The sequence below is a fragment of the Coregonus clupeaformis genome, unplaced genomic scaffold, assembly GCF_020615455.1.
Source record: "Coregonus clupeaformis isolate EN_2021a unplaced genomic scaffold, ASM2061545v1 scaf0120, whole genome shotgun sequence".
NCBI lineage: Eukaryota > Metazoa > Chordata > Actinopteri > Salmoniformes > Salmonidae > Coregonus > Coregonus clupeaformis.
In genome coordinates this window covers 240,502-261,418 of record NW_025533575.1, presented here as the reverse complement: position 1 = coordinate 261,418, position 20,917 = coordinate 240,502, and the positions used below count along the sequence as shown (strand labels likewise).

General features: G+C 47.8%; 1 protein-coding gene across 7 annotated transcripts in view; it reads left to right on the top strand.

The window, feature by feature from the left end:
- The window catches only part of LOC121559980 (ELKS/Rab6-interacting/CAST family member 1-like), a 507,203-nt gene that overhangs the window by 449,978 nt on the left and 36,308 nt on the right, over positions 1 to 20,917 (top strand). For all 7 annotated transcript variants that reach the window (XM_045213525.1, XM_045213520.1, XM_045213519.1 and 4 more), the window contains one exon: positions 9,764 to 9,949. In XM_045213525.1, the coding sequence (XP_045069460.1) occupies positions 9,764 to 9,949 (186 nt within the window). The remainder of the gene's footprint in view (positions 1 to 9,763; positions 9,950 to 20,917) is intronic.

The following is a 20,917-nucleotide window of genomic DNA, read 5'->3' as shown; positions in this document are numbered from 1 at the left end:
GCTGCAGAAGGGACTGGTGCACTTCACAAAATAGATGGCATTATGAGGGAGGAAAATAATGTGGATATATTGAAGTAACATCTCAAGACATCAGTCAGGAAGTTAAAGCTTGGTCGCAAATGGGTCTTCCAAATGGACAATGACCCCAAGCATACTTCCAAAGTTGTGGCAAAATGGCTTAAGGACAACAAAGTCAAGGTATTGGAGTGGCCATCACAAAGCCCTGACCTCAATCCTATAGACAATTTGTGGGCAGAACTGAAAAAGTGTGTGCGAGCAAGGAGGCCTACAAACCTGACTCAGTTACACCAGCTCTGTCAGGAGGAATGGGCCAAAATTCACCCAACTTATTGTGGGAAGCTTGTGGAAGGCTACCCGAAACGTTTGACCCAAGTTAATCAATTTTAAAGGCAATGCTACCAAATACATTTTTTTTTTTTTTTTTTTTTTCACCTTTATTTAACCAGGTAAACCAGTTGAGAACAAGTTCTCATTTACAACTGCGACCTGGCCAAGATAAAGCAAAGCAGTGCGATAAAAACAACAACACAGAGTTACATATGGGGTAAAACAAACAAAGTCAAAAATACAACAGAAATACATATAATATACAGTGTGCAAATTTAGCAAGTTATGGAGGTAAGGCAATAAAATAGGCTATAGTGCAAAATAATTACAATTTAGTATTAACACTGGAATGATGTGCAAGAGATGATGTGCAAATAGAGATACTGGGGTACAAATGAGCAAAATAAATAACAATATAGGGATGAGGTAGTTGGCGGGCTAATTTCAGATGGGCTGTGTACAGGTGCAGTGATCGGTAAGGTGCTCTGACAACTGATGCTTAAAGTTAGTGAGGGAGATAAGTGTCTCCAGCTTCAGAGATTTTTGCAATTTGTTCCAGTCATTGGCAGCAGAGAACTGGAAGGAATTGCGGCCAAAGGAGGTGTTGGCTTTGGGGATGACCAGTGAGATATACCCGGCTGGAGCGCAGACTACGGGTGGGTGTTGCTATGGTGACCAATGAGCTAAGATAAGGCGGGATTTGCCTAGCAGTGATTTATAGATGGCCTGGAGCCAGTGGGTTTGGCGACGAATATGTAGTGAGGACCAGCCAACAAGAGCGTACAGGTCACAGTGGTGGGTATTATATGGGGCTTTGGAGACAAAACTGATGGCACTGTGATAGACAACATCCAATTTGCTGAGTAGAGTGTTGGAGGCTATTTTGTAAATGACATCGCCGAAGTCAAGGATCGGTAGGATAGTCAGTTTTACGAGGGCATGTTTGGCAGCATGAGTGAAGGAGGCTTTGTTGCGAAATAGGAAACCGATTCTAGATTTAACTTTGGATTGGAGATTCTTAATGTGAGTCTGGAAGGAGAGTTTACAGTCTAACCAGACACCTAGATATTTGTAGTTGTCCACATACTCTAGGTCAGACCCGTCTAGAGTAGTGATTCTAGTCGGGTGGGCGGGTGCAAGCAGCGTTCGGTTGAAGAGCATGCATTTAGTTTTACTAGTGTTTAAGAGCAGTTGGAGGCTACTGAAGGAGTGTTGTATGGAATTGAAGCTCGTTTGGAGGTTTGTTAACACAGTGTCCAATGAAGGGCCAGATGTATACAAAATGGTGTCGTCTGCGTAGAGGTGGATCTGAGAGTCACCAGCAGCAAGAGCGACGTCATTGATATACACAGAGAAAAGAGTTGGCCCAAGAATTGAACCCTGTGGCACCCCCATAGAGACTGCCATAGGTCCAGACAACAGGCCCTCCGATTTGACACATTGAACTCTATCTGAGAAGTAGTTGGTGAACCAGGCGAGGCAGTCATTTGAGAAACCAAGGCGTTGAGTTTATGTAAACTTCTGACCCACTGGGAATGTGATGAAAGAAATAAAAGCTCTACTATTATTCTGACATTTCACATTCTTAAAATAAAGTGGTGATCCTAACTGACCTAAGACAGGGAATTTTTACTAGGATTAAATGTCAAGAATTGTGAAAAACTGAGTTTAAATGTATTTGGCTAAGGTGTATGTAAACTTCCGACTTCAACTATATATACACTGCTCAAAAAAATTAAGGGAACAGTAAAATATCACATCCTAGATCTGAATGAATGAAATAATCTTATTAAATACTTTTTTCTTTACATAGTTGAATGTGCTGACAACAAAATCACACAAAAATTATCAATGGAAATCAAATGTATCAACCCATGGAGGTCTGGATTTGGAGTCACCCTCAAAATTAAAGTGGAAAACCACACTACAGGCTGATCCAACTTTTATGTAATGTCCTTAAAACAAGTCAAAATGAGGCTCAGTAGTGTGTGTGGCCTCCACGTGCCTGTATGACCTCACTACAACGCCTGGGCATGCTCCTGATGAGGTGGCGGATGGTCTCCTGAGGGATCTCCTCCCAGACCTGGACTAAAGCATCCGCCTACTCCTGGACAGTCTGTGGTGCAACGTGGCTTTGGTGGCTGGAGCGAGACATGATGTCCCAGATGTGCTCAATTGGATTCAGGTCTGGGTAACGGGCGGGCCAGTCCATAGCATCAATGCCTTCCTCTTGCAGGAACTGCTGACACACTCCAGCCACATGAGGTCTAGCATTGTCTTGCATTAGGAGGAACCCAGGGCCAACCGCACCAGCATATTGTCTCACAAGGGGTCTGAGGATCTCATCTCAGTACCTAATGGCAGTCCACCGCCAAACCGGTCATGCTGGAGGATGTTGCAGGCAGCAGAACGTTCTCAACGGCGTCTCCAGACTCTGTCACGTCTGTCACATGTGCTCAGTGTGAACCTGCTTTCATCTGTGAAGAGCACAGGGCGCCAGTGGCGAATTTGCCAATCTTGGTGTTCTCTGGCAAATGCCAAACGTCCTGCACGGTGTTGGGCTGTAAGCACAACCCCCACCTGTGGACGTCGGGCCCTCATACCACCCTCATGGAGTCTGTTTCTGACCGTTTGAGCAGACACATGCACATTTGTGGCCTGCTGGAGGTCATTTTGCAGGGCTCTGGCAGTGCTCCTCCTGCTCCTCCTTGCACAAAGGCGGAGGTAGCAGTCCTGCTGCTGGGTTGTTGCCCTCCTACGGCCTCCTCCACGTCTCCTGATGTACTGGCCTGTCTCCTGGTAGTGCCTCCATGCTCTGGACACTACGCTGACAGACACAGCAAACCTTCTTGCCACAGCTCGCATTGATGTGCCATCCTGGATGAGCTGCACTACCTGAGCCACTTGTGTGGGTTGTAGACTCCGTCTCATGCTACCACTAGAGTGAAAGCACCGCCAGCATTCAAAAGTGACCAAAACATCAGCCAGGAAGCATAGGAACTGATAAGTGGTCTGTGGTCACCACCTGCAAAACCAGTACTTTATTGGGGGTGTCTTGCTAATTGCCTATAATTTCCACCTGTTGTCTATTCCATTTGCACAACAGCATGTGAAATTTATTGGCAATCAGTGTTGCTTCCTAAGTGGACAGTTTGATTTCAAAGAAGTGTGATTGACTTGGAGTTACAGTGTGTTGTTTAAGTGTTCCCTTTATGTTTTTTAGCAGTATATATATATATATATATATATATATATATATATATATATATATATATATATATATATTATATACAGTGGGGAAAAAAAGTATTTAGTCAGCCACCAATTGTGCAAGTTCTCCCACTTAAAAAGATGAGAGAGGCCTGTAATTTTCATCATAGGTACACGTCAACTATGACAGACAAAATGAGAATTTTTCCAGACAATCACATTGTAGGATTTTTAATGAATTTATTTGCAAATTATGGTGGAAAATAAGTATTTGGTCAATAACAAAAGTTTCTCAATACTTTGTTATATACCCTTTGTTGGCAATGACACAGGTCAAACGTTTTCTGAATGTCTTCACAAGGTTTTCACACACTTTTGCTGGTATTTTGGCCCATTCCTCCATGCAGATCTCCTCTAGAGCAGTGATGTTTTGGGGCTGTCGCTGGGCAACACAGACTTTCAACTCCCCTCCAAAAGATTTTCTATGGGGTTGAGATCTGGAGACTGGCTAGGCCACTCCAGGACCTTGAAATGCTTCTTCCGAAGCCACTCCTTCGTTGCCCGGGCGGTGTGTTTGGGATCATTGTCATGCTGAAGGACCCAGCCACGTTTCATCTTCAATGCCCTTGCTGATGGAAGGAGGTTTTCACTCAAAATCTCACGATACATGGCCCCATTCATTCTTTCCTTTACCGGATCAGTCGTCCTGGTCCCTTTGCAGAAAAACAGCCCCAAAGCATGATGTTTCCCACCCCCATGCTTCACAGTAGGTATGGTGTTCTTTGGATGCAACTCAGCATTCTTTGTCCTCCAAACACGACGAGTTGAGTTTTTACCAAAAAGTTATATTTTGGTTTCATCTGTCGATATCGACATTCTCCCAATTCTCTTCTGGATCATCCAAATGCACTCTAGCAAACTTCAGACGGGCCTGGACATGTACTGGCTTAAGCAGGGGACACGTCTGGCACTGCAGGATTTGAGTCCCTAGCGGCGTAGTGTGTTACTGATGGTAGGCTTTGTTACTTTGGTCCCAGCTCTCTGCAGGTCATTCACTAGGTCCCCCCGTGTGGTTCTGGGATTTTTGCTCACCGTTCTTGTGATCATTTTGACCCCACGGGGGTGAGATCTTGCGTGGAGCCCCAGATCGAGGAGATTATCAGTGGTCTTGTATGTCTTCCATTTCCTAATAATTGCTCCCACAGTTGATTTCTTCAAACCAAGCTGCTTACCTATTGCAGATTCAGTCTTCCCAGCCTGGTGCAGGTCTACAATTTTGTTTCTGGTGTCCTTTGACAGCTCTTTGGTCTTAGCCATAGTGGAGTTTGGAGTGTGACTGTTTGAGGTTGTGGACAGGTGTCTTTTATACTGATAACAAGTTCAAACAGGTGCCATTAATACAGGTAACGAGTGGAGGACAGAGGAGCCTCTTAAAGAAGAAGTTACAGGTCTGTGAGAGCCAGAAATCTTGTTTGTTTGTAGGTGACCAAATACTTATTTTCCACCATAATTTACAAATAAATTCATAAAAAATCCTACAATGTGATTTTCTGGAATTTTTTTCTCTCAATTTGTCTGTCATAGTTGACGTGTACCTATGATGAAAATTACAGGCCTCTCTCATCTTTTTAAGTGGGAGAACTTGCACAATTGGTGGTTGACTAAATACTTTTTTCCCCCACTGCATACATTTTTAATGAATTTATTTGCAAATTATGGTGGAAAATAAGTATTTGGTCACCTACAAACAAGCAAGATTTCTGGCTCTCATAGACCTGTAACTTCTTCTTTAAGAGGCTCCTCTGTCCTCCACTCATTACCTGTATTAATGGCACCTGTTTTAACTTGTTATCAGTATAAAAGACACCTGTCCACAACCTCAAACAGTCACACTCCAAACTCCGCTATGGCCAAGACCAAAGAGCTGCCAAAGGACACCATAAACAAAATTGTAGACCTACACCAGGCTGGGAAGACTGAATCTGCAATAGGTAAGCAGCTTGGTTTGAAGAAATCAACTGTGGGTGCAATTATTAGGAAATGGAAGACATACAAGACCACTGATAATCTCCCTCGATCTGGGGCTCCACGCAAGATCTCACCCCGTGGGGTCAAAATGATCACAAGAACGGTGAGCAAAATCCCAGAACCACAGGGACCTAGTGAATGACCTGCAGAGAGCTGGGACCAAAGTAACAAAGCCTACCATCAGTAACACACTACGCCGCCAGGGACTCAAATCCTGCAGTGCCAGACGTTTCCCCCTGCTTAAGCCAGTACATGTCCAGGCCCATCTGAAGTTTGCTAGAGTGCATTTGGATGATCCGGAAGAGGATTGGGAGAATGTCATATGGTCAGATGAAACCAAAATATAACTTTTTGGTAAAAACTCAACTCTTCGTGTTTGGAGGACAAAGAATGCTGAGTTGCATCCAAAGAACACCATACCTACTGTGAAGCATGGGGGTGGAAACATCATGCTTTGGGGCTGTTTTTCTGCAAAGGGATCAGGACGACTGATCCATGTAAAGGAAAGAATGAATGGGGCCATGTATCGTAAGATTTTGAGTGAAAACCTTCCATCAGCAAGGGCATTGAAGATGAAACGTGGCTGGGTCTTTCAGCATGACAATGATCCCAAACACACCGCCCGGCAACGAAGGAGTAGCTTCGTAAGAAGCATTTCAGGTCCTGGAGGCTAGCCAGTCTCCAGATCTCAACCCCATGAAAATATTTGGAGGAGTTGAAAGTCTGTGTTGCCCAGCGACAGCCCCCAAAACATCACTGCTCTAGAGGAGATCTGCATGGAGGAATGGGCCAAAATACCAGCAACAGTGTGTGAAAACCTTGTGAAGACTTACAGAAAACGTTTGACCTGTGTCACTGCCAACAAAGGGTATATAACAAAGTATTGAGAAACTTTTGTTATTGACCAAATACTTATTTTCCACCATCATTTGCAAATAAATTCATTAAAATCCTACAATGTGTTTTTCTGGAAAAAAATTCTCATTTTGTCTGTCATAGTTGACGGTACCTATGATGAAAATTACAGGCCTCTCTCATCTTTTTAAGTGGGAGAACTTGCACAATTGGTGGCTGACTAAATACTTTTTTCCCCCACTGTATATATATATATATATATATCATATGGGCTATTTAGGTGAGCGCTGATGCCGCCCCATGATAAGCAGTGCCCATATTGATCTTGTCCTGGCGCGCCTCTCCATAGTGCTGCTGGAGAGATAGCCCCCCGTGTAGCTCAGTTGGTAGAGCATGGTGCTTGCAACGCCAGGGTTGTGGGTTCGATTCCCACGGGGGGGCCAGTATGAAAATGTATGCACGCAGTAACTGTAAGTCGCTCTGGATAAGAGCGTCTGCTAAATGACAAAAAATGTTTGTATTTTTAATGCAGTGCCGTGGCGCTCCACCAGCACTCAAGTCTAACACAAATCAGATAGTAGAAAGAGTAGCCTATGTGGTTTTTCTGTAGACTACAAACTGGAGACTATATGACAATGTTATGAGACAGACACTTCTTTTACATCATGCACGTCTCCGATCAAAGTGTCTAAATGGCGCCCTAGAAAATAAAAATGTGCTTCTATTTCAATATGACTTTGCATGTTAACAAACACCATGTCCTAAAGACAGGTCAAAATAAAATGGACAATATGGAATGAAATTAGGCTACTCCCAACTGTCGGGGAGTTTCACTCCGTGGGCTTAATTGTTATTAATCAGTGATTTCAATAGTAGGCCTAGTTGTACATTTTTGATGAGCTGATCATGGCCAAGAAGAAAATACTTCTGCATTTCCCGCTGTGTAAACACATTGATTCTCACTGCACATAGGCACAGAATTACTCCTGATAAAGTTGGGTAGCTGAAATGCAGTTCTTAGCCTTGGTCAGGAATCAGGGCTGGGCTAATATAGCCAATCCAACTGCCTGTTTCACAAACGGCACGACATGGATGGGCATTCATAACTTTGCGTTGCGGGCAGACACTGTAGGCTACACTATTGTAGTTTTGCGGGGATAGGAGGCGGGTGGCACAACGGCCAGGACCGGGCCTGGTTGCCGTAGAGATGTGTGTGATTGTATTCAATGTTGCTGTGTCTGAGACAGTAGATACTGCAGGTTGCTGTGATACTGTTGCTGGGGTACTGTTGCTGGGGTACTGTTGCTGGGGTACTCAAGGTTGCTGTGAGTCAATGTTGTGGCTCTGTATTACTAGACCCAGTGAAGACTATCGTTCTCTCTCTCTCTCTCTCTCTCTCTCTCTCTCTCTCTCTTCCTCCCTCTCCTCTCTCTCTCTTCTCTCTCTCGCTCTCTCTTGTTCTATCTCTCTCTTGTTCTGTCTCTCTCTTGTTCTCTCTCTCTTGTTCTCTCTCTCTCTCTCTCTCTCTCTCTCTCTCTCTCTCTCTCTCTCTCTCTCTCTCTCTCTCTCTCTCTCTCTCTCTCTCTCTCTCTCTTTCTCTCTCTCTCATTTAATTGGATCCAGAACATAAGTTCTTTACTGGTGGAACACTCAAACATTTCTCTTGGAAAATGTCATTTTCTCACTCCCTCTCTCCCTCTCTCTCTCTCTCTCTCTCTCTCTCTCTCTCCCTCTCTCTCTCTCTCTCTCTCTCTCTCTCTCTCTCTCTCTCTCTCTCTCTCTCACTTTCTCTCTTTCTTCATCACTTTCTCTTTGTCTCAAGTGCTAATGGGCCGTCCCTCTAGCATTCCCTTAATCTCTCCCTACACTACCATACCTCTGTCTGTCTGTCTCTTTCGCTCTCGCTCTCTCCCTCTCTTTCTTAATGTCTTTGTCTGCGTCTCTCTCTTTCCTTCTTTCACTCTTCCATTCCCTCTCTCTCTCTCTCCTTCCAGTCCTGATCCACCCGAGCCAACAATAACAGAATAACATTGGGTTCTGGAAAAGATACATGGGCTAATAAGAATTTATAAAGTGTGTGGACACAAATGTTCCCGCTCACGTTTGCACATCGGGCCGCTTCAGACCTCAGCCGAAACCAGATTCTCTCCATCCCTCCCTCTCCTTTTTCCATGTTCCGTATTTCCCTTCCTTTAAGGATGTGTATTCTTGTAACTCAGGATGATGGCAAACGCTAACAGAGAGGCATTCTCCGTGATACCAAGCCCTCAGTCTGCTTCCCAAACAGCACCCTATTCCCTAGTGCACTAAATAGGGAATAGGGTGCCATTTGGGACGAAGTCTGTGTGTGCTCTGCCCGCTCCAGCAGATTATTTATCTAGGAGAAGTTCAATCGATCTTGTCCCCTATTGTGGGTATTTTATAGCGTGCCGCAGCCCAAAACCAATAGCCCCATCATCGCACCGCGAGGAACATTAGATCTGGTAAGAGCACGAGGCGGGTGATGATGGTGCCCGCAGGGTGTGTGTGTGTGTGAGAGGGGGTGCAGACAGTCCTGCTAAAGGCACCTATCCCCTTACATGGTACTGCCAGCGTCTACTGAGTCCATCTGTGTCTGCCCACACCTCTCTCTCTTTCGCACACACACGCGCGCACACACACACACTGGGTCACAATTCACACACAATGTACCACCAAAACCCCACCTTGAGATGCCTCTTCCACCACCTAATCCAAGCATAAATAGCTGCCTCTCCATAGATCATCATTAGGCAGTACCATGGGCATGTCTGTGGTAGAGGGGGTAGACAGTGGGAGTATAGAACCTCCTTTACGGCGACAGTGTCTCAGTGTTTCAGAACTTTCAGAGATATCTTTAGAGGTGCGTTGAATAGCTCTATTCATCCACCAGCATACCATCAACCAGCCCAACTGTGGAGTATCCTGTGAGTCGTTTTTAATCATTCCTCTGTGATGAGATGTAATGGAATTGATGGTGTAAGATGTTGTGCTCATTCAGCTGTTGCATGTTCTGACCTTCATCCTCATCATCACTGTCTCACTACTCACCTCCTCCTCCTCCTCCTCATCTCCCTCTCCTCCTCCTCCTCCTCCTCATCTCCCTCACCACCTCCTCCTCCTCCTCCTCATCTCCTGTCCTCCTCTCCTCCTCCTCCTCCTCCTCCTCCTCCTTCTCCCTCACCTCCTCCTCCTCCTCCTCCTCCTCCTCTCCTCCTCCTCCTCCTCCTCATCCCCCTCTCCTCCTCCCCTCTCCTCCTCCTCCTCCTAATCCCCCTCTCCTCCTCCTCCTCCTCCTCTACAGATAATTCCCCCTCTCCTGGACCTGAACCAGAACCGCAGTAAGCTGAAGATGTATATCGGCCACCTGAGAGACCTGTGTCAGGAGAGAGACCCCCAGATCCTGCAGGCCCTGACCCCTCCCTCCTCCTACCACCGCTCTCAACACACCGCCTGGGAGACAGAGCTACACAATATGACCCCAGAGCAGGTAGGACTCTGACCGTAACCCCTGACCCCTGACCCCTACCACCTCTCCCAACACAGGAGCATTCCCAATACTAGAGTTTTTCAGAGCCGGATGGTGTTGGCATGTCTATGTCCTGATTCCCTCTGGACTGGGTTCTTATTCAATCAAACCAATGACAATCATTCAATTTACATTACATTAAGCAATAAGGGCCTGCTGTGTTTACACAGTTCAGTAGACCTAGTAGCACACAGACCCCCCCACACACACACACACACACACACACACACACACACACACACACACACACACACACACACACCGTTAGGGAGTCTTTCAACTCCTATACAAAGTCACAGAAGAAAGCTGTCTATAACAGAAAGATACATTGAAGGAACCTTTCTCTACGTGTTCTGTACGTGTACAGAAAACTCCCCAACTGCCAAAACAGAGTTTACTTGCAGGAAAATAAAATAAAATATCTTAAATATTATTTGTTCTTCGGCCAAATGGTTGTCATCGGGTAGCCGACATGAAAAAATAAATGCTTTTCAATATTGTCGTCTGGAGCTCACCCCCCCTCCCTCCAGCCCAGCTAGAAAACAGTCCAGTATTGTGGAGAGGTTTTGGCACCATGGTCTCAGATCACTCCCTTCTTCCTCCTGAGAGAAGCCTGTTGTTTTAGCAGGAGTATAATGTATATCTAGACTTCCAGACAATTTATATTCCCTGCTCTTACAAAACCCAACAAAACCTTACAAATGACTGTGAAGCTGGGAAGAGCTGACCCCTGTACTAATCTAAGTGTCCATTTACAGACAATTTACTGTGGTGGGCTGAGGATGGGGCTGGAGATGGGGCTGGGGATGAGCATGGGGCTGGAGATGAGGATGAGGATGAGGATGAGGATGAGGATGAGGATGGGGATGAGGATGAGGATGAGGATGGTGGGGATGAGGAGAGTGGTAATGTGGTGGGCTGAGGATGAGGATTAGAGGATGAGGATGAGAATGAGGATGGGGATGAGGATGAGGATGAGAATTAGGATGAGGATGAGGATGAGGAGGAGGATGGGGATGGGGATGAGGATGGGGATGAGGATGGGGATGGGGATGAGGATGGGGCTGAGGATGAGGATGGGACTGGGGATGAGGATGAGAATTAGGATGGGGCTGAGGATGAGAATTAGGATGGGGCTGAGGATGAAAGATGAGGTTGGGGATGGGGCTGGGGATGAGGATGGGGATGAGGATGGGGATGGGGATGAGGATGAGGATGGGGATGAGGATGAGAGATGAGGATGAGGATGAGGATGAGGATGGGGATGAGGAGGAGGATGGGGCTGGGGATGAGGATGAGGATGGGGCTGAGGATGAGAATGAGGATGGGGATGAGGATGGGGATGAGGATGAGTATGGGGATGAGGATGAGGAGGAGGAGGATGGGGATGAGGAGGTGAGGATGGGGCTGAGGATTAGGATGGGTCTGGGGATGAGGATGAGGATGAGGATGGGATGAGGATTAGGATGGGGCTGGGGATGAGGATGAGGATTAGGATGGGGCTGAGGATGAGGATGAGGATGAGGATGGGTCTGGGGATAGTTATGTGTAATGTGGTGACTATAGAGGATAGAAGTGAGGAGTAGACAGTTGTACATTAGGGATGGAGAGAGAGAGAGAGAGTTAGGTGATGCTGACTCCTCCTCCGTCTCCTCAGTCTCCTCTTCTGTTTAGCTTCAACACTTCTTTCCTTCTCTCCCCTCCCCCCTCTCCCTCCCTCCTCTCTCTCCCACCCTCTTTCTCTGTATCTCTCTCATTGTGTATCAGTCTCTCTTTCCCCTCACTCTCATCTTCTTATCCTTCTACAGCCTTCTACTGTAATTATATGTTTTCCTCCCTCCTCCTCCTCCTCCTTCCTCCTCCTCCTCCTCTCCTCCCTCCCCCTCCTCCTCCTTCCTCCAGTTAAGGAGAGGCTTGGTGTCGTTTTGGGGGTTTTCTTTAGTAAAGAGTGAAACTGTAAATGAGACTAATAAAATACTCTATATTGGCCTATTTACTTTCTCTAGTGACACATTCCACTCTATAAAGACAGACTAATGACATTTACACAGAGTAGGGCCTATGAGAGGCACACACTACATTTATGGGTGTAGTGTTGTAACGTCAGAGTGGGGCTGGGGTGAGACGAGGCTAGGAGCAGGGACCAGGACACATGTCTCTAATAATCAATTGGTGTCAAATCAAAGTGCCAAAATAAGTGGATTTCACTCACCCGCACTGTAACCACTTCACTGCCAAATCTGTCTCTGTTATTTCATAGGACTAATAGGAAGTGGAAGGGTTCCTCGCTAGAGCATGGTGTAGCTATTTCCTGGGTTGTATTTGTTACACGTCCTCTCTTCCACTCCTCTTCTCCCTGTCTCGTCTCCTCTCTCTCTCCCTCTCTCCTCTTCTCCCTGTCTCGTCTCCTCTCTCTCCCTCTCTCCTCTTCTCCCTGTCTCGTCTCCTCTCTCTCTCCCTCTCTCCTCTTCTCCCTGTCTCGTCTCCTCTCTCTCTCTCTCTCTCCTCTCCTCCCTGTCCCGTCTCCTCTCTCTCCCTCTCTCCTCTCCTCCCTTCACTCGAGGCCAACCTGCCAGCTTTCATTTAGGCCGGTTGACATGGTTACGGGTGTGTTTTCTGACGCTCAATGTAAACGCTAAATTATTCATATTTCAAATTCTGGAAAAGTTGGCCTCCGTTTCTACGAAACATAAATGTTGCATATATTTCCAAACTCCCACTGGTCCATATTGAAAACATATGAAATACCAGAGAAAACATTTGACATATGGGATACATACATAGAGGATAGCTAGCTAGCCTAAGCTACATTACTGTACCCCACTAACTAACACAGCCATGTTATGATGGAGAGCTCAGCCAAATAGCCAGGGGTGACAAAACTTTGTCCCACACACACACACACACACACACACACACACACACACACACACACACCACATCCATCCGTGACGGTACGTCAACAGTACGGGTCTCCAGAGGGACAACAACAGGGATCAGTTTGAGATGTGGTTGCTGAATGTAATACAACACCATGTCACTGTGACTGATCACATCCATGACCTTTCTGTCCCCTGCCTCCCTCCTTCTCCTCCCTCCCACCCCTCCCTCCCCTCCTTCTTCTCCTTCCTCCTTCCCCTCCTTCTCCTTCCTCCTTTCTCTCTGATGTATGCTGTTCATCTGTAAGGAGATCAGGTCAACTGTGGGGGGGAGGGGGGGGGGAGATATATAGAGAGAGAGGGGGGAGAGAAAGAGAGAGAGGAGGGGAGAGAGAGAGCAAAAGACAGAGAGCGAGAGAAAAGCTAGAGGGAGGGAGAGAGAGAGAGAGAGAGCGACAGAGGGAGCGAGAGAGACAGAGAGAGGGAGAGAGAGAGAGAGCGACAGAGGGAGGGAGAGAGAGGGAAGAGAGAGAGAGAGAGACAGAGAGAGAGAGGGAGAGAGAGAGCGACAGAGGGAGCGAGAGAGACAGAGAGAGAGAGAGAGGGAGCGAGAGAGACAGAGAGAGGGAGGGAGAGAGAGAGCGACAGAGGGAGCGAGAGAGACAGAGAGAGGGAGGGAGAGAGAGAGCGACAGAGGGAGGGAGAGAGAGGGAAGAGAGAGAGACAGAGAGAGAGAGGGAGAGAGAGAGAGCGAGGGAGCAAGAGGGAGCGACGGAGGGAGAGGGAGAGAGGAGGGAGGTCTTAAATTAACATGCAGGATGACTTCAGTCCTGACAGCTGGCGATAACAAGCAGAAAATGTGTGTTTTCACTACAGGGTGTGTAGTGGAGACAGTTTATACACAACACACACACACAGTCACACACACACACACACCGTCACACCGTCGGAAACACTGGTATGTTAGTTTGTGTGTGTGTGTGTGTGTGTGTGTGTACCCTCCCCCACCACTCAGCTTGTCAGCAGACAGCTGTATCTCTGACAGTGTGATGATGTTGTATTAACACCATAGCTAGTCACACCCACACCTTTCCTTTTAAAGACTCCATACACGTTAATGCTATTTGTGGAGTCTTGATCAGCAGGCCTCGTCAAGTTAACACATGATGATGGAGCTTTTCTTTCGCCTGGTAGCTTGTGTTTTAACCAACCACTCTGGAGTTCATTCCATAGTCCTCTGTACTTCATTGTCATTTGTTGTTGCCTATCTACATTTAGTAGTTCAAATATGTTCAGTTTCATAAAAACTGATCCTAGACCAACTTCTCCAGAACTTCAAATGATTTGAGTGATTGTCCAGAGCCTCGCCACATGACAGGGGAGTGTATATACACTGTCTCCATCCAGGCCTCGGAGTGAAGGATGAGGTAGGAGACAAGGAGAGAGAAAAAGAGAGAGAGGTGGGAGAGAGTGCTCAAAGACATTGCTCCTGCATCTTTCAGCATGTTTTTACAAAAAATATAGATTTAGAGTTAGATAAACTTCGATTCTTTGGCAGGGACATATACGGGATGCTACCCTCCACAACATAACCTTCATTCCAAACCACAACTCCAAACCTACAACCTGATTTTGGACAGAATTACCTGGAATTACCTGGAAGGCTTTCTACTACCAAGGATGACTATTCCCAAACTATACAGCAAATGCTCTGGCAAACAAACAGAAACCTGAGAACACCATCCAACCTGGAACTGAGTGAGTCATGTTTAGTCTGAAGCTATTTTTTACTTTCGAAAACCAAGAAGAAAAATACATTACAATGATATATTTTACTATATAAGGACTGAATGCTAAGGCTACCAAGCTTGCTAGTACAAAGCGATACAACTTCAATTAGCACTGACGTGTGAAGTGAGAGGTGTCAAAGCCCTTGAGCCCAACAATGGCAGGAGAGTCGCACAGTCTACACCAACCAAATGGAGAGGCCTTAGAAGCAACCCCACGCTGTTCAGAGGTCATTAAAATACAGTACCCTCTGAATGTAAAGAATGATAAGACACGAAAAGAGTACAAAATGAAGCTCCTTATGGGAAACCAGGAGACACTTTTTGCTGACTTTTACAAAAATGGGAACATAAGCAACCTTATCTTCCACACAGACCATCCCTTGGCATGGCACAGTGCTATACTAGCACACTACCCCTCTGTTAAGAGGGGGGGTGTTAGCGATGGGTGGAAACTCAGGATACTAGACAACGAGGACTCTGAGTCATCTAATATAAATCTCTATAAATCTGGAACAGTATTGGTACAGGGCAACACCAAACAGTTCCAGCTGGACTTTCACATAATCAAAGAAATAGCTCAGCAGGAGAAGCTCTCCCTTGAGAAAGATACCCCTACCCTGAGCGGGTCAGACCAGACGTCTTCATTAAATAACCCCACAGAGCAACCCCAAGCAGAAAGTCAACTTCCCAGCACAGAGTACTAATCCCTCATTGAAATGAAGGATAAATTCACCCAGCTGGAGGTAAAGCAGGTGGAGCTGGAACAGCAGGTGAACACACTCCAGTCAGCACAGACCCAGACAACAGTCCAGCACAACAACACCCCCTTAACTAGACCTGGAGAGCTGGATGTAGAGAGAGACATGTCTGTACTCTGGACTGTGGTGAGACAACATCAACAGGAGAAAGAGCATGAGCAGGAGAAGAACAGAGCACTAGAGGAGAGGATCAGAGTGCTGGAGGAGAAGGTGAGAATGATGACGGGTGACAGAGAACAACCCATTAGAGTGCTGGCCACCCCTGCAGAGAAGCCAGCAGAACAGCCCACCTCAGATCCTGGCCTAAGTCTTGACACCGCAGCAGAACAGTACACCCTAGACCCTGACCATAGCCTCGACATCACAGCCAGACAAACAAATGAAGAACCCCAAGCCCTGGGGACCCCAACCCCTCTGAGCAACCCCCCTGTCAGCCACCCTGATCGCCCTCATGACGACCCCCCCACACCCACTGAGGACATACACAAGCCACAGATTGTACTCCTTATGGACTCAAACGGGAAATACATACAAGAAAATAAACTTTTTCCCAAACACACAGTGTCTAAACTCTGGTGTCCAAAACCCCAGCACGCCCTTCTGTCTGAGGATCAACTACGATCACCCAGCCACATAATAATACACACAGGCACAAACGACCCGAGAACACAGCAGGAAAGTGTGGCCACAGCACTCAAGGGAGTGATAGAAAAAGCTTTTTCTACTTTCCCCAACACACAAGTGGTTATCTCAACCCTGCTACCACGAAAAGACTTCCACCTTGCTACCATACAGCAGGTAAACGCAAGTATTTCCTGTGACTGTGCCTCAAAACCTAATGTCTACCTGGCCCACCACTCCACCCTGGACGTGAACAGCCTTTAGGACCAGGTCCACCTATACAAGGCAGCAGCGCCCACCTTCGCCCGGACCCTAAAGGATATCGCCCTCAACCGCAGACCCAACACCTCACACAGGAGCAACAGATCAACAGACACCCTGCCCAGACCAGCGAGACACTCTCCCAGACCTACACACAGAGGACCCCCGCCGAGAGGACCTACATCCAGACCACAGCACCATCAGCCATATCTACACCCCCACCCCCACCAATTAACACCACCCCAAGTCAACCATGCCCACACCCCATTTAGGCCCCCTCAGATCAGACCTATTCCCCTCCTACCCACCCCATGCCCCCCACTCTCGCAAAGAGGGTCTCAACATGAAAGTCACACATACGCCCAGGCCGTGAGCAGGCAAACAGGCCCAACCCCTACTCTTACACTAGCCCAAGCCAATGGCATGGACCAGATGCTCAGTAGGCTCTGCTCACAATTACTGGCCTGAGGCCATACCACACGACCAACAACATTAGACACTTTATGGAACACAAAGCCTTCACTATTTCATCCTGGAATATTAAATTAATCAAAACAGGAACATTTTACATTTGGCTAGAAATTCAAAAGGAAATTATCTCAACAGAGAAAAATGTCCTCCTGTGTGCTACCTATATCCCCCCACTAGAATCCCCATACTTTAATGAAGAGCTTCTCCATCCTGGAGGGGGAAATCAATCATTTCCAGACCCAGGGACATGTACTAGTCTGTGGCGACCTAAATGCCAGAACTGGACAAGAACCTGGCACCCTCAGCACACAGGGGGACAAACACTTACCTGGAGGTGAAAGCATTCCCTCCCCCATATGCCCCCCTAGGCACAACTACGACAACATAACCAACAAAAATGGGACACAACTCCTGCAGCTCTGTCGCACGCTGGGTATGTACATAGTCAATGGTAGGCATCGAGGGGACTCCTATGGTAGGTACACCTATAGCTCATCTCTTGGCAGTAGTACTGTAGACTACTTTATCACTGACCTCAACCCAGAGTCTCTCAGAGCGTTCACAGTCAGCCCACTGACACCCCTATCAGACCACAGCAAAATCACAGTCTACTTGAACAGAGCAATACTCAATCATGAGGCATCAAAGCCAAAGAAACTGAGTAATATTAAGAAATGCTATAGGGGGAAGGAAAGTAGTGTCGAAACCTACCAGAAAATAATTAGGCAACAACAAATTCAATCCCTTTTAGACAACTTCCTGGAGAAAACGTTCCACTGTAATAGTGAAGGTGTAAACTTGGCAGTAAAACCTAAACAGTATATTTGACCTCTCAGCTTCTCTATCAAATCTAAAAATCTCTAACAGAAAACCGAAGAAAAGTAACAACAGTGACAAATAGTTTGATGAAGAATGCAAAAACCTAAGAAAGAAATTGAGAAACCTATCCAACTGTCACGCCCTGGCTCTGGGGACTCTTAAATGTTGAGCCAGGGTGTGGACTTGTTATGTTTAGTTTTCTATGTTTGTTTTCTAGATCGTGTATATCTATGTTGGCCAGGGTGGTTCCCAATCAGAGACAGCTGTAGCTCGTTGTCTCTGATTGGGGACCATACTTAGGCAGCCTTTTGGCATTTTAGTTTTGTGGCATCTTGTTCCGTAAGGTTTGCTTTGTATTAACCTAGGACTTCACGTATCGTTTGGTTTGTTGTTTTGTTCGTGTAAGTACTTATTTAAATGTACGCTATTCACACTGCGCCTTGGTCCGTGTCTTCTCATAACGATCGTGACAGAAGATCCCACCAAAGGAGGACCAAGCAGCGTGTCCAGGAACAGACAGCCTGGACTTGGGAGGAGATCCTGGACAGGAAGGGATCCTGGACTTGGGAAGAGATCCAGGCAGGAATGGATCACCGTCCTTGGGAGGAGACTGTGGAGGCGCGCTACAGAGAGGAGCAGCGGCAACGCAGTGGGTACCGGCCGAGGAGGAAGCCCGAGAGACTGCCCCAAGAATTTTTTGGGGGGGCTAAAAGTGCAGGCTCCGTGTTATGCAGAGCCACGTACTGTGCCGCGAGTGTTCCGGCACAGTCCTGTACGTCCTGTGCTAGCACCACACACGTGTCGTGCTAAGGTGGGCATGCAGCCAGGACGGGGTGTGCCGGCTCAACGCTCGTGGCCTCCAGTACCCCTCCTCGGTCCCGTATATCCTGCGCCAGTGCCACGTGCTGTAGCGCCAGTACGAGTGCACAGCCCTGTACGTCCTGTGCTGATGCCTCACACATATTGTGTGGAAATAGGCATTCAGCCAGGACGGGTTGTGTCAGCTCTCCGCTCCAGACCTCCAGTCCGCCTCCACAGTCCGGCCCGGCCCGTTCCAGCTCCCCGCACCAAGCCTATGGTGCGTGTTCCCAGTCCAGCCTGGCCCGTTCCGGCTCCCCGCACCAAGCCTATGGTGTGTGTTCCCAGTCCAGCCCGGCCTGTTCCTGCTCCCCGCACCAAGCCAGTGGTGCGCGTCGCCAGCCCGGTCCGGCCTGTTCCTGTCCCTCGCACCAAGCCTGTGGTGCGCGTCGTCAGCCCGGTCCGGCCTGTTCCTGTACCTCGCACCAAGGCTGTGGTGCGCGTCGTCAGCCCGGTCTGGCCCGTTCCTGTCCCTCGCACCAAGCCTGTGGTGTGCGTCGCCAGCCCGGTCCGGCCTGTTCCTGCTCCCCGCACCAAGCCAGTGGTGCGCTCGCACCCCCCGTCGCCGACTGCAGTGCCCCAGCCGGTCGCCTGTCCCCAAGCCGTCGGCCCGTTCCTGCTCCCCGCACCAAGCCAGTGGTGCGCGTCACCTCCAACCAGTGGGCGCCAGGTCCGCCTGTTCCTTCTCCCAACCTGTGGTGCGCGTCGTCAGCCCGGTCCGGCCCGTTCCTGCTCCCCGCACCAAGCCAGTGGTGCGCGTCGTCAGCCCGGTCCGGCCCGTTCCTGCTCCCCGCACCAAGACAGTGGTGCACGTCGTCAGTCCGGCACACCGGCCCGTGCCTCCACAGGTGTCCAGTCCAGCTCCGGCCAGCGGGACCAGACCAGGGGCGCTACGGGGGGGTAGAAGGAGAGTGGTGGTCACGCCCGGAGCCGGAGCCGCCTCCGAGGTGGAATGCCCACCCGGCCCCTCCCCTGTTGTGTTTGGTTGGCGCGGTCGCAGTCCGCGCCTTTGGGGGGGGGGGGGGGGGTACTGTCACGCCCTGGCTCTGGGGACTCTCAAATGTTGAGCCAGGGTGTGGACTTGTTATGTTTAGTTTTCTATGTTTGTTTTCTAGATCGTGTATATCTATGTTGGCCAGGGTGGTTCCCAATCAGAGACAGTTGTAGCTCGTTGTCTCTGATTGGGGACCATACTTAGGCAGCCTTTTGGCATTTTAGTTTTGTGGGATCTTGTTCCGTAAGGTTTGCTTTGTATTAACCTAGGACTTCACATATCGTTTGGTTTGTTGTTTTGTTCGTGTAAGTACTTATTAAAATGTAAGCTTATCACGCTGCGCCTTGGTCTGTGTCTTCTCATAACGATCGTGACACCAACCAAAAACATAGAGACCAAGAAAACCTGAGTCTACGCCTTCACTATGGTGAATCACTAAAACAATACAGAAATACACTACGGAAAAAGAAGAAACAGCATGTCAGAAATCAGCTCAATGTAATTGAAGAATCCATAGACTAACCACTTCTGGGAAAATTCGAAAAAACTAAACAAACAACAACACGAAGAGCTATCTATCCAAAACGGAGATGTATGGGTAAACCACTTCTCCAATCTTTTTGGCCCTATAACAAAGAACAAACAGCAAAAAATATATACATGATCAAATGCAAATCTTAGAATCAATCAATTCAATCAATCAATCAATTTTATTTTATATAGCCCTTCGTACATCAGCTAATATCTCGAAGTGCTGTACAGAAACCCAGCCTAAAACCCCAAACAGCTAGTAATGCAGGTGTAGAAGCACGGTGGCTAGGAAAAACTCCCTAGAAAGGCCAAAACCTAGGAAGAAACCTAGAGAGGAACCAGGCTATGAGGGTAGCCAGTCCCTCTTCTGGCTGTGCCGGTGGAGATTATAACAGAACCATGCCAAGATGTTCAAAAAATGTTCATAAGTGACAAGCATGGTCAAATAATAATCAGGAATAAATCTCAGTTGGCTTTTTCATAGCCGATCATTAAGAGTTGAAAACAGCAGGTCTGGGACAGGTAGGGGTTCCATAACCGCAGGCAGAACAGTTGAAACTGGAATAGCAGCCAAGGCCAGGCGGACTGGGGACAGCAAGGAGTCACCACGGCCGGTAGTCCCGACGTATGGTCCTAGGGCTCAGGTCTCTCAAGTTGGCTTTTCATAGCCGATCATTAAGAGTTGAAAACAGCAGGTCTGGGACAGGTAGGGGTTTCGTAACCGCAGGCAGAACAGTTGAAACTGGAATAGCAGCAAGGCCAGGCGGACTGGGGACAGCAAGGTGTCAGCATGCCCGGTAGTCCTGACGTATGGTCCTAGGGCTCAGGTTCTCAGAGAGAAAGAGAGAACGAGAGAATTAGAGAGAGCATACTTAAATTCACACAGGACACTGGATAAGACAGGAGAAGTACTCCAGGTATAACCAACTAACCCCCAGCCCCCGACA